The sequence below is a fragment of the Ambystoma mexicanum genome, chromosome 13 (assembly GCF_040938575.1).
Source record: "Ambystoma mexicanum isolate Mex_15411 chromosome 13, UKY_AmexF1_1, whole genome shotgun sequence".
In the NCBI taxonomy this organism is placed as follows: domain Eukaryota; kingdom Metazoa; phylum Chordata; class Amphibia; order Caudata; family Ambystomatidae; genus Ambystoma; species Ambystoma mexicanum.
The window spans coordinates 543,184,441-543,197,639 of record NC_090938.1 but is presented as its reverse complement, the minus strand read 5'-3'; the positions used below and the strand labels follow the sequence as shown (position 1 = coordinate 543,197,639).

Here is a 13,199-nt window from a genome sequence, read left to right as displayed (position 1 = left end):
TCAAATACCTGTTATGAAAACAAAAAAATTATAATTAGTCTCGCTAGCCGAACTTCATTAATATTACTCATTTTATTTATTACGGCCGATCAGAAACTATTTGCTTGCAAGGATAGTTCAATGGAGTATGTTCGTCTCTAAAGTCAATGCGAAAAGTAACGAGATAAATCGAGGCCAACACACAATGATAAATGACAGTCTACATGCGTGAGGAATGATATGATATGGCATTTGTAACGCGCCTATACTCAAGTGTTTCTAGGCATGACGAGGCAGGTGGGGAACAAGGGCAGACAGACAACGATCCTACTAGGCCAGGTGTCTTTCTGATCGCGCATGGGGAAGGGCTGTACATGGTTAGTTGAATACAAATTAAATAGGGCCAGCTGGTGGCAAGTGCAAGGTAAATGGCGGGAGAAGGGGCTGAAGGATACAGAGACAGTCCCGTAGTGCAGGTAGGCAGTGCAGGGAAATGTGGCTGGGCCAAGGACCGAGATCGGTGGGACCAGGGGACCTGCATGCCCATGTGCCCACTACGAACACGTTTTACTTGCTTTTCCTAGCTCTTCATTCATTCATTTATGCATCCATTCATTAAATCTTCATTCCGGTATAAAAGCGTGTAAAGATTTACTTATATTATATTTGAAATTTCCATTGTGTCTCTTCGTAATGCAGTCTGTAAAATGGACCGTGCTCTTGACAACGATTTTTCGTATACTGAACTAAAATGAAACTCGGTCTAGTTTCTGAATTTTCTGCCTTATCTTACGTTATTGCGCACTCCCTTCAAATGTAGTTCTTTCGGCATGGTTCCTGTCTCAAGGTCAAAAAACAATAGACCCTTATACTTCCAGTGCGACTTGTGGGCCTCATCTGGGCGCGTGGTCGTTCGCATTCTTTATTTGTAACATCACGTAGTATAGGCATCTGTGAGAACTTGAAGTTTAGAATCCGTCTATGTAGTGCGCCTCAATGTGCAAATGCAAACTGGCTTCTCTCCCAAATGCCACGGCCCGCTTGGCTGGCGCGTTCTAAGTGCCCCAATTTTGTCCCCGTTGTATGCGAGCTTTGCAGCCCTAATTGAGACATTTAATTTTTTGCGGAAGGTCAGGGAAAGTATAAAGTACCACAGGAGTTGAATTAAAAGTGAGATTTATTGTTTGTTTGTTTCATTATTTGCAATACGCAAGCCTCCCCTCCGTTAACAGTGCGCAGCATTTACATTTATATGAGACATGAGAAAAATATATACATACACATATGTGAGGTGAATAGAGGGAATTCAAAGATGACACCCAGCTTGTTCGCCACCCATGATGATGAAGGTAGGTGTTAGGTTTACAGGTACACTGTACAATAACATTTATTTACAAAAAAGACAATCGTATTGCAATTATTTAAACCGGGATTTGTACTTCACAATCAGCTGTGCTTCGGGTGGGCATGGCACAGTTGCAATGTTCGGTGGCAATGGATCACTGCTCTGCACAGAAACGTCCAAAATTCCATATCTGTGCTTCTCTAACACAGCAACAATAAGGCCTTTCACAAAGTCGAACTGCATTTCGTCATAGACTGGTGTGATCACCCATTGCTTACTTCGTTTTAAAAACACCTTAGTGTAGCGAGGCATCCTTACTTTACCCCTAGTCCTAGATTGTTCACGTCCGACATTGCTGTTATGGGCCAAGACCGCTAGTAGAGTGCGATGTTTCATGCCCCGAAAGCTAAAATGCAAGCGCTTTGGCCTGTACTTTAGGCACATATTGTAGAACACCTCCAAATCTCCTGTGTGACAGAATTCTGTCAGTCCTCTCAAATCTCTTGATAGAGTTGTCGAAAACAATCTTCTCAATGGCTTTGTGTGTCGGTGAAGATGGAATCAACCACTTCTTCTTCCGTGCCTCCTCTGGGGACAAAGGGACATGTTCACATTGGTGGAAATGTTCATTTGCTGTCCAGCGGTGAACGTTGGTACAGTGGTGCATCAGTGACCGCCATTTTTCAAGTAGTATTTCCACTGACCCCTCAAGTTTTTGAGCTCCTTCAAAGATGGTTGGTGATAGAATGTGACCACTGCAAAATACTTTCAAAACCTTTTTTTTTCCCCCCCTGCAGCCGAGATTTTCTTATTGATTGATTTAGCAAGATGCCATACGTCAAATTGATGTTTAATATGTGGGAACTGCTCTCTCATTGTCTTGGCAATTGAAACATGTCTATCCGTGGCTATGAGGTCGATGTGCATTCCCCTTGATTGTAGATATTCCACTGATTTTATAAATCCTAGTTTCTCCATGGCCACTGACGATGTACATTGTGTTACCTGCACGACCACAGAACTCACAATTTTCTTACTATCCATGTCCTGAAAGTGGTAGGTGCAGTACTTGGCAGAAAATCCAGGGCTGTCGCACTGTCCATCGCCGGCTAGCCTGAATCGTTTGCCTTCGAATGTACTTGCTAGAGACAATTGTTCAAGTTTCCAAGCATCACTAATGGCCGGAAACAGATAATCACGTTGGTATATGTAGTACAGCGCTTTAGAAATGAAATGGAGTCCCACAAACTGAAAGAAAGCCTCTAACTTTCTAAAACTGGAGCCACTAAAAAGTGATGCAGCTGCACACAGTAGATTGCCTGCTGGCAGTTTCCCCAGCATCGGTTGTGCAGACCATGAGAACCTATGATTTAATCTACAGGCAGCATTTATTTTGACGTTACTGCCTTTTATTTGACGAGTCACATTAATCAATGGCTTCCCATATACTTTCCCTCTAATGGAATGCACACATTTCAGCATACTTATAATTTCCATCAAACAACTGTCGAATACAATGTATTTGCTCTCTTTCATTAGACTGTCATCCTGCGTCAACGTTGTTTCGGCCTGTGACGTTGTGGAGATTTCAACACATTGGAAAGTAATATCGCTGATATCAAGTTCTGATGCGTCTATGGATGCTGGGGCTGGTTCATTCTCTGTCATTTCGACATCTATTACTTCAACATTGATGGGAGAACACAACAATGTCGACAGGTTTTTTGGTGGCAAATTTTTGGCGGGTGTAGATTGTGTAAATTGATCTGCAACTACTTCAGAGCTATCTTCAATACATTCAATAACATCTTGTGGTGGTGCGGTCGCACTGTAGCTATGGTCCAATGCAACTTTGCTGTAGTCTCCTAACAATTAAATCATGTTCTGGCCATTGGACATGAGCATCTCGAGCCTGAACACGCCTCGCCTCAATTAATAGTTCCTCCATAGTGTACACGATCTGGCAAGCCACACCTCTCATTCGCTTCACTGTCTGTGTGTGTATAGCTCGGACACCCACGGGTAACTGGAGGAGAGATTGGAAAAGGGATGTTCAGTTTAAAAACAAGATTCAGTGTAGTAGAATTGACTGGAAAAAAACATAAAATAGTCCCCAGCACAAACATTTTTTTAAAGTTATGAACTGTTTGTAACTAACATTTTTTTGTTTTTTTTTCTTTGCAACTTTTTTGACTCGACCTTCAACATCTGGCCGCTGTAGCTCCAATTCGTTTCCGCATGTCCTCCCTTCCTCTTGCGCTGCAACGACTATTTTCTGTATCTGCATAGATAGCACGGAATGAGGCTCCATCGTCTCCCTGAAACATAGTACTTTCATTACTATGTATCAAAATATTGTTAGCATAAAACACACGTGAGGACGAACACACAGGTACATCTCAATAGCCAAACACAATTTAAACATTGTGTGCAACAATCAAACAAGTATTCGACCAGTGATTATCTATTTCGATGGAACTGTCAGTATCCATACCTCTGGCTCTGCATGGACTGCCATGAATGGTTGTATTGGAGAGTAGGCATCCGCATCTCCCTGAAACACAGTACTTGCATTAGTATGCTTTTCAATATTGGAAACACAACACACACTTGGGGTCGACGGCACAGGTACATATAAAGAGATAACCACAAATGATGCATTGTCCAAAAGAATCAAGGAAAATCCAAATATGATCACATTTCATCGACTTATTTCAACAATTCCTTTACATCTGCATCATCTAAATGAGATGTGATTGTTTCAGGGAGACGACGGAGCTTCCACCACACACTACTTGGATTAGTATGGATTTCAATATTGGAAACATAAAACACACTTGGGGTCGAACGCACAGGTACATATAAAGAGATAACCGCAAATGATGCATTGTCCAAAAGAATCAAGGAAAATCTAAATATGATCACATTTCATCGACTTATTTCTCTGATTTATTTACATCTGCATCATCTAAATTGGATGTTGTGATTGTAGTGGAAGCTTCGTCGTCTCCCTGAAACACAGCACTTGCGTTAATAGGGAAGAAAGTATAGCAAATGGAATCACGTTATATGATCATGCATGATGGAGCTGTCATTATCCATACCTCGTGCTGCTGAAGAATATCTATGGATGTTACAAATGTAGTGCGCACTTCCGAAAGCTGTTGCGCCGATTCGTATACGCATGGTCCCGCTTCCACTTCCCCTGGATTTACTTGAATGTCAGGCTCTGCATCAAGTGCAGGGGTTGACGCTCCATCAACTGCCTGAAACATAGTACTTGCATTAGTGAGGATTACAATAGTGAAAACATAACACACACCTGGGGTCGACGGCACAGGTACATATCAACGGCTAACCATGAATGAAACATTGTGTAGAACAATCAAACAATAAGAATTCCAGCTCTGATGATGACGCTCGATGGAGCTGTCAGTATCCATACCTCCTGCTGTTGAAGAACATCTAGAAATGTTGTAGATGTGGCGGACGCTTCAGCATCTCCCTGAAAGACCATACTTGCATTAGTATGGATAACACCAATTATAACTGAAAACAAACACCAGTGGACGATAACTAAGGTGTATATCAATTGGAAAGCACCAACCAAACATTCGGTAAAATGATTACACAATAAAATAAAAATATTACTTGACATGCATAAAACAAGTCTGTAGCGGATTAGCCTAGTAAGATTACCTGATAGGCGCTAGAGGTGGTTGATAACTGCGACCACGTCAAGGATGTAGAATGTTCTTGCTTCAGATTCAAGGGATAGTCAAGAAGTTGTAAAGGTAAATTAATGATTGATAATGAAATGCCAATATTAAAAATAGCCATGTAAGGCGACAGAATACTTGTAAAATGCTCAATACAGCACAGTTCCCTGTTCCCATATACATTGCGTTTGTGGGTTATGAAATCGAAAAAGAATATATTGGTAAATGTCATTATTCAAAAAACTATACTCATATCAATATCGAAATTATTACAAGGGATAGAACACCTACAATATCAATTAATCCGTTCGGATACCTACACACTACCGCAAGGCCTAAAGCTAAATCCGGACACTTGACTCACCGGTGGCGGAATGTGAACGAATAGAGTGGGAATAGCGTTTTCGAGCAATTTCCGTGTCGTTCGCCGTTTATTCTTCTTTGTTACCCAAGATGATGTGTACATGTCGAAGGAAAAGTGCCGGCTGCAGATGCAGTATCGATCACCCCTCTTGTTCTGTAAGACTTGTTGGACTCTACTTTCCAGCTCATCCAGTGGATATCCGCAATGTCTGACCCATTCTCTTATTCGATCAACAGTTTTCGGGAATACATGCATTGTAGTGCCTTCAGATTTAGCATGGGTCTTCGAAGGGCAACCGCTAATCGAACAGGCAGGCATTGTTGATAAATCTGAAAAGTAAATATCAACATTATTATACAATCTTCAAGAATATAGATTTGATACAAAATTAAATGAATCATACAGTGATCAATGCAAGGTTTGTTTTGGTCGCAGGAACTATACCAGTTCATTATGTGCGGCTTAGTATTTGCATAAGTTGCAGAAATGTATAAATGATGTGACTAAAAACTGAACATGTGACTCATCCCTTGGATGTTCTGTATTGCACGAGAAGGAAACATGCTTACATTATAGACTGGACCCCCGAAGGATACAATTCGATGACAATAGACACAGATGAAAATAAATAGATTGTGTACTCAACTCGCAAATAGATAGACATTTAAAAATCTGCAAAATATGACTAGGATACATGGCCTTACCTTGACCAACAAACAGTTGGATTCAGCAAGCAGAGCAGTATGTTGCAGGAGAATAGGTGGGTGGCCACAGGTAGCACACTGATGGGTTTGCTCTAAGCGGTCACAGAAGTTCACGGATAGCACGACGACGAGCAGATTAGTGTAGATCTCAGTGGTTGCCAGGTAACACGTCCAGGAGTTGACTTGCAAAGCACAAAGATGTTCTTGTGAGACATATCAAGTGGTTTGTAAAGTATTAGAAACAGGGGTGTGTTTGTGAACGAATGACGTATGTATGTCGTGGTCTTAGGGGGACGGCCTGCTTCAAGGGGAGGCCTGGCTGGAGACACGGGGTCTGAGGAGGCCATGTGACCGATGGCCCCTTGGCGTGGGACACCTTTTGAGGTGTACATGTAGTTTGGCACCTTGGCCTTTCGCGCCCCTGACAGCCCTCGTGCCAGCGCGCATCCACCGGCGCGAACCGCCTTTATATCACGATATAGTATATCGTCTTTAAATCAATGATAGTATATCGTTGCTTATCAATAACAAATGCCACATACCGGAGTTTCTTGTGAGCACAGACCCACACTTCAACCGGTGTATTATAGTGGTCAAGACCCAAGGCCTGTATAATCCAATGGTAATTGTTAGTATAGACATATGCGTGACTTTTATAGAGACATAACCCACTGAAAGACTTTGAACAAGTGTTATTTAGTGCATGCATTATCGAGAATGTTATGTTAGCTTAGATAGTGACCATCCTGCTTCACAGCGACCAGACCTTCACCCATTCGGAGCACAGATGTTTGACGTCCATCCTTGAATGGAGACCCACTTGATTCATTTAAAAAATTGAAACAACCGTTGTTAAAATATATGTGGTGTTTTATTTTGTATCTTATTTTGATGACACAAAAATACAAGACTTTAAACATTGTACAGTTCAGGTTGCAGCACAGCGAGAGAAAATCCCTTTTACTGACCGCTGTCACTCAGGAACGTTTCTCTAATGGCACGAACGGCACAGGCGGGTATCACTCTTCGAACGCGGTGCCCAAGCCTCCCGTGGAGCCACCATGTAAAGGAACGATGGGCCACCAGCCTGTACCACCTGTGAAAAGGAATGAAACAAACTGTTTTTAAATGACCAAGATAAGTTTAATAAACGTTTGTTGTCAATGACAATTCTTGTAACTAATGGCATTCTGCACGGACAAATGCTATCTAGACAATGCACACTATTGAACGACTTACATGCTTTACAATGATATGTAGATGTAATTTTGGCTATAGTAGAACATGAAATAGGAGTGGCATGACAAGCAGAGTATACTTACTCGTTACTCGGATTACGAGGACGGACAGTTGACGAAGTTCGTGCATAAGCACCATCATTATTCTCAACACGGCCCGTGTGAGGCAGGCTGCCCTGAAGTCTGGCAGCTCGGTGATGCATTGCGGTCGTGGCTCGCCTTCCGAAATGTAGGCCAGGCATCCCGAGTTTTCTCGGCAGCAGCAGTTCTCGTCCTCAGTTGGCATTAGCTCGCACCGATTGCATGTGCACCAGGTGGAGACCCCGTCCATTCGACTAGGCCCAGGCTCTTCATCTGTTGATTCGTCCTGCCAACTGCCGTCCGAATCCCCATCGTTTTCGCGTGCTTCCCTTTCCAGTAGTTCCTCCTCGGTATACTCTGGCTCGTACATGTAGGGCATTATTGTAGCCATTGTGTGTTAAACAAACTAAAATAATTTATAGCGGTGGTACTGGTATCTGTTCACACGGGCTACAAGCGGCGAAGGTAGCTGACCAGAGCACTGAAACGAGTCACAGAATACTCAAAGTAACAGAGAGAGGAATGGAATCGAAAATCTGCTGCTGTGTTGTGAAACGGTCTGTTTATACTTATTGAGGAAAGAGGCGTCCTGCCATTTCCATGGTGACACGTCATTAGCTGAAGCGCAGCGAATGTTGACACGAGACATGCTTTGGGAAATGGGCGGTACGAGTCTGCTGATGACAGGCTCAGGGGCGGGGGAATTGATTTAGTGCCGCAAAAGCAGGTCAGCCAGGGTGATGGGGGGGAAAAGATAGGATTATCAGAAAATGGCGGCTCCCTGGTGCTTGTTTGCGCATGCATTTAATGGACGAAAACTCGGGTAAGGTCCATAGGTACGTTTTCTAAAATCGAGCCACTTAGGCTTAAAAAAACATGGCCGACCCGTAGGGACAATAAACATTTTTACTAGACCATGCCTTTAACTTTGCAAGTGAGTCTCTGAATGTGTGCATGTAGGGGTGCTGGGTGGCAGATGAGTAGAATCGTGAAACTCTGCAGGAAGTAATTCCCCTGCTCACACAGGGGAGACTACATGGCAACATTGGACATGAAAGATGCACACTTTCATATTTCAATGTTGCCAGCGCACAGAAAATACCTCAGTTCAAAGTACTACCCTTCGGCATTGCCTCAGCACCAAAGGTATTTACAAAGGTAGTGGCAGCGGCACACCTACGCAGGCTATCCATCCCAGTTTATCCTTACCTTGGCGACTGGCTCATAACAGGGGATTCCTACGGAACATGCCTGTCAAACACTCAAAAGACGATGGACCTCTTATTCAGCATGGAAGTCTACATCAACAAAAAGAAATCCAGCTTAGACCCCAGTCAAGTTAGCAGTTCTAACAAAGGATGGTCTTGTCTTCCCCTCCAATGAGGGTCCAAAACATGTTTCAAATCCCTCAATATGTAGCCAGTCGGGAGGTGACTGTTTGCAAGGCCATGCGACTGTTAGGAATGATGCTGTCCTGCATTGATTTGGTTCTTCATGCGCAGGTGCGCATGTGTCCGATGCAAGAGTGGCTCAACAGCAATTGGTGTCAGGCCAGCGGACAATGGGCCGATCTATTGGTTGTCTTGCCAGCCCTCATTCTCTCTCTGCAGTGGTGGTTGAGGGAAAACCTCTGGAAGGGAAGGTCCATCACCCCTGCAGTAGAAGCCACTATCACGACAGACTCAACGCTCACGGGGTGGGGGGTGGCTTACCTGTTTCAGCAGACGGCACGCAGCGTTTGGTCCCCAGAAGTAGCATCCAACCACATTAACCTGTTGGAGCTGTTAGCAATATTCAAAGCTCTGAAAGCCTTTCACACAGCTGCAGGGAAAGACGGTCCTTATCCTGACGGACAGCACCACAGCCATGTACTCTGAACAAGCAAGGGGGAACTCACTGCCAGGGCTGTCCAAACTGTCCCAAAACATTTGGAAATGGGCTCTCAACCACATGTTCCTGTTGTCACAACATGTTCCAGGGGAACTCCATCTTCTGGCAGACTTTCTCCGCAGAGATTTCCCGCTACCCATGGAGTAGACATCGTCTCCAATGTTTTCGCAGAATGGGGCTTCCCAGAGATCGACCTGTTCGCAACTCTGGAGAACGCTCAATGCCAAGGTTAAGCCTCCAGGTAGCCCCGAACCGTTCCCAGGGAAATTTGTTTACGCTTTTCCCCGGACTCCGCTACTCAACAAGATAGTGCACAAGATGCACCAGGAACCAGTCACCATGATATTGGTTCCACCCATGTGGGCCCGCCAACCCTGGTTCACTTATCTGATGGAGATGTCTCTCTCCCAGTGAAACTACCTTGCCCATAAAACATGTTATCTCAGGACAAGGGAAAAACACTTCACCCGTGCCCGCAAACTCTGAATTTAGCGGCCTGGCTCCTGAGGTCATAGTTCGGGCACCTCCAACTCCCCCAGAGGCAAGAAAACCTAACTCCTAATATTGCTACTCCAGTAAGTGGAAGCGCTTTGTCATCTGCAATTCCAAGAGCATCAACCCCCTTGACTGCTCTCCTGCCCACATTGTATGGTACCTGACTCATTTACTAGACTGGGGCCTGATTTTTAACTCACTGAAGGTTCACTTAGCTGCTCTTTCAGCCTACACTACGTCACAACAAAATGTGTTGTGGTGGAAGATGCCAGTTATTAAGGCTTTTATGGAGGGAGTAAAAAGAATTCACCCCCCCCCCATTTCTAACCCGGCTCCCGGATGGGACCTTAAAGTAGTTTTGAATAAACATATGGGGTCTCCTTTCGAGCCCATGCATAAAGCAAGTCTTAAGGATCTTACCTATAAGACTGCCTTCTTAATAGCTATCACTTCCATAAGAAGAGCCCATTAACTGTAGGCCCTCTAAGTTCTAGACCCCTTTGTGACAGTTCAGAGATAAGGTGGTTCTGCGCACTCGCCCTAGGTTTGCGGCTAAATCAATTTCAGAGTTCCATGTGAACCAGTCCATAAAACTACCAATCTTCTTTCAGAACCCCTCAAACGTGGCAGAAAGAAGTCTGCATACATTGGATGTACGCAGGACAGTCATGTTTTACCTGGCAAGAACTCAACCACTAAAAGACAAACCAGTTCTCGTTTCAGTAGCAACGGGTAGAGAGGGGGAGACCCTGTCGCCAAATCTATCTCAAGGTGGATTGTCAAATGCATCACACTTTGTTACACTCTTGCTAAGAGAGAACTGCTCTTCAGGCCTAGAGCACTATACTCGAGGCACAAGGTTTCCATAGCATTCATTGCAAATGTTCCCCTAGAGTCCATTTGCAAAGCGGCAACCTGGAGTTCTGTACACACCTTTACAAAACACTATTGCCTAGACATTCATTCTAGGTCTGATTCTCAGATGGGACAAGCAGTACTAAGACCTCTTTTCACTACTGTTCCTTCTCATAACCCACCTCCAACTCTGGTTACAGCTCGCTAGTCTATGCACAGCATGTGATTCTAAGCAGATTAACAATCATCAGACGACATGCATTACTTACCATAAAAGCATTTCTGATAATTGTATCTGCTTAGATTCACATGCGCCCACCCTTCTTCCCCACGCGGATGGAAGGAACATGGACATCTACTGCTTTTCTCTCTTTTCTGTACTCGCTCACGATAGTCATGAGGCTCCCTCATGGCAGAATAAATACAATCGGAGGGACCTCGACCTGTGAGGGATTTTGGGTACACAACACATCACGTTAGGGATAGTGTTACAGGCACACCCATGTCGACGTCTCCTTTCGATTCTCGAAAGACGAGATGCAATACTCCACGGTTACCACTGGATGTCGGACTAGGCACAGCATGTGAATCGAAGCAGATACAATCGTCACAAATGCTTTTACGGTAAGTAATGCATGTCGTGCCATTACTGTCCTTGTGATTGAAGTCACCTCAGGGTGTAGGAATTGTGTAAAAAGCATATCCAAAGATTATCCAATAACTTGTTCTGATTCTGGAAAGTAATTTTAAAGTATATTTACTTTGTTACATGAATTGCCTTTTTAAAGAACGCTTATTTAAAAATTGATATTAAATAAATAACTATTTATAACAGAAACCTTGAGTATAAGTATTACTTGGCTACTTGTATTTACGGATTTCATTTGTACAGCTCTGCAGCTCACATTTACCCCTCTTGAGGTGGGCCTGGCTACTCAGTCACACTACCAACTTGTGTAGTACAGACCTATACCAAAAGGTGGATTACCCAATACCAAGCAGATAGTGTTATGCAGTCTCATACAGTGTGGCCACATCAGTTCTTACCCAACACTGCATTCTCTCGCTGTAGCTCCCCTCCCTTGAGACTGCCCTTGGTGGTGTGCTGTTACCAACTGGGTTCAATAACTTTTATTTTTCTTGATTGCGTTTCTTCAGGCTGTATGCTGTTCGGATCATGTGCACTGCTGTCCCAATGGCTATACCTGTGATGTTGAGCAAGGATCCTGCCACCAAGGGCATGAGTCTACCCCCTGGTTAATTAAGACACCAGCTGATAAAAAGGTGGTCCAGCGCAGCAAAGATGTGCAATGTGATGGCAAATCTAGCTGTCCAGATGGCAATACCTGCTGCAAAAGAGATTCTGGGGACTGGGGCTGCTGCCCGTTGGAAAAGGTGAGTATTGTGTGAGATTAATTTATCGTTAAAAAGACTCTTATGATTTTTCTTTTTTACTGCACCTTCCCTTGTTAAACCTGCTCTTTGGGTGTGACGTATACTGGCAACTCCAATGTACCATTCGAGACGCATGGTTTTTTCGAATTGCCAGAGCATGAACCAGTACAGTTGATGCCCTGCAAGGAGCAATTTTTTTAATTATTTATTAGAAATGAGCATACTCGCATGAGCGGTGCAGGCACTGCCCCAATGTACCAGCAGACTAGCTTTGTCCCTGCCAAATCTCTTACTGTTGGATGCGTTCTCTATTCCCTGTATTCAGAGGGGCAGTGGATTAATCCTCTGCAAGACAACAGGTTTTCCAGCCAACTTTCACAGGTGCACCTAGTACTAGATGTGACTAAGCAATCCAGGGCAACTTTTAGGATGGCAATGTGGTTATGATGGTAACGCGCAACAAACCTGGCATTCAATTAGATTGTACTGACAAAGATGTTGAGGTATGTACAGGTAACTGGTGATTAATAGAACACTAAACACGCTCTCATAAAGGTTTGAGTTTCTGACCCTTCCAGTTCGGATCACCAGCAATGTCCAAAGTCCTGTGAAACCCAGTGTTCAGCATCTTGCAGGTACCTTTTGCATCTCAGTTGTTCATCTAGAAGTTGCTCTCTCGCAGTAATGAATGGCAGAGAGTCTTAACTCGGACTGGCTGAGCAAGATCTGGTCCTGATGCAGCGGTACCTTCCCACTAAACTCCAACAATCTCAATGTTTATCATTGGACTCAAGCTCAGACTTGTTCTTGCAGTAGGCAATCTCCATCAGTGCCCAAACACTGGTTAGCCAAACAGAGTTTTGAGAAGTTGGTTTACCAGTGACAGTGCTTGTCTTCAGTTCCTGAGTGACAATTGCTGTGGTCACGATTAGGTCCAGTAGGCAAACGGGAGGCACACTCATTAAAGAAGATGCTGGACCACAGTAAGGAATGTTAAAGGTAGGGACAATGCAATTGTCCGTCCATAATCTGTATGTTGCAGTATTGGTAGATTCAGTCAGTGCCCAGTTGCACACAGTTCAGAAAGGGACTCTTGCAGTACTTGTACAGCTCTTGGTTATTCTTTGGTTCTAA

General features: G+C 43.9%; 1 protein-coding gene across 4 annotated transcripts in view; it reads left to right on the top strand.

Annotated features, from left to right (window-relative positions):
* The window catches only part of GRN (granulin precursor), a 906,558-nt gene that overhangs the window by 825,749 nt on the left and 67,610 nt on the right, over window positions 1-13,199 (top strand). For all 4 annotated transcript variants that reach the window (XM_069634286.1, XM_069634284.1, XM_069634287.1 and 1 more), the window contains exon 15: window positions 11,829-12,065. In XM_069634286.1, the coding sequence (XP_069490387.1) occupies window positions 11,829-12,065 (237 nt within the window). The remainder of the gene's footprint in view (window positions 1-11,828; window positions 12,066-13,199) is intronic.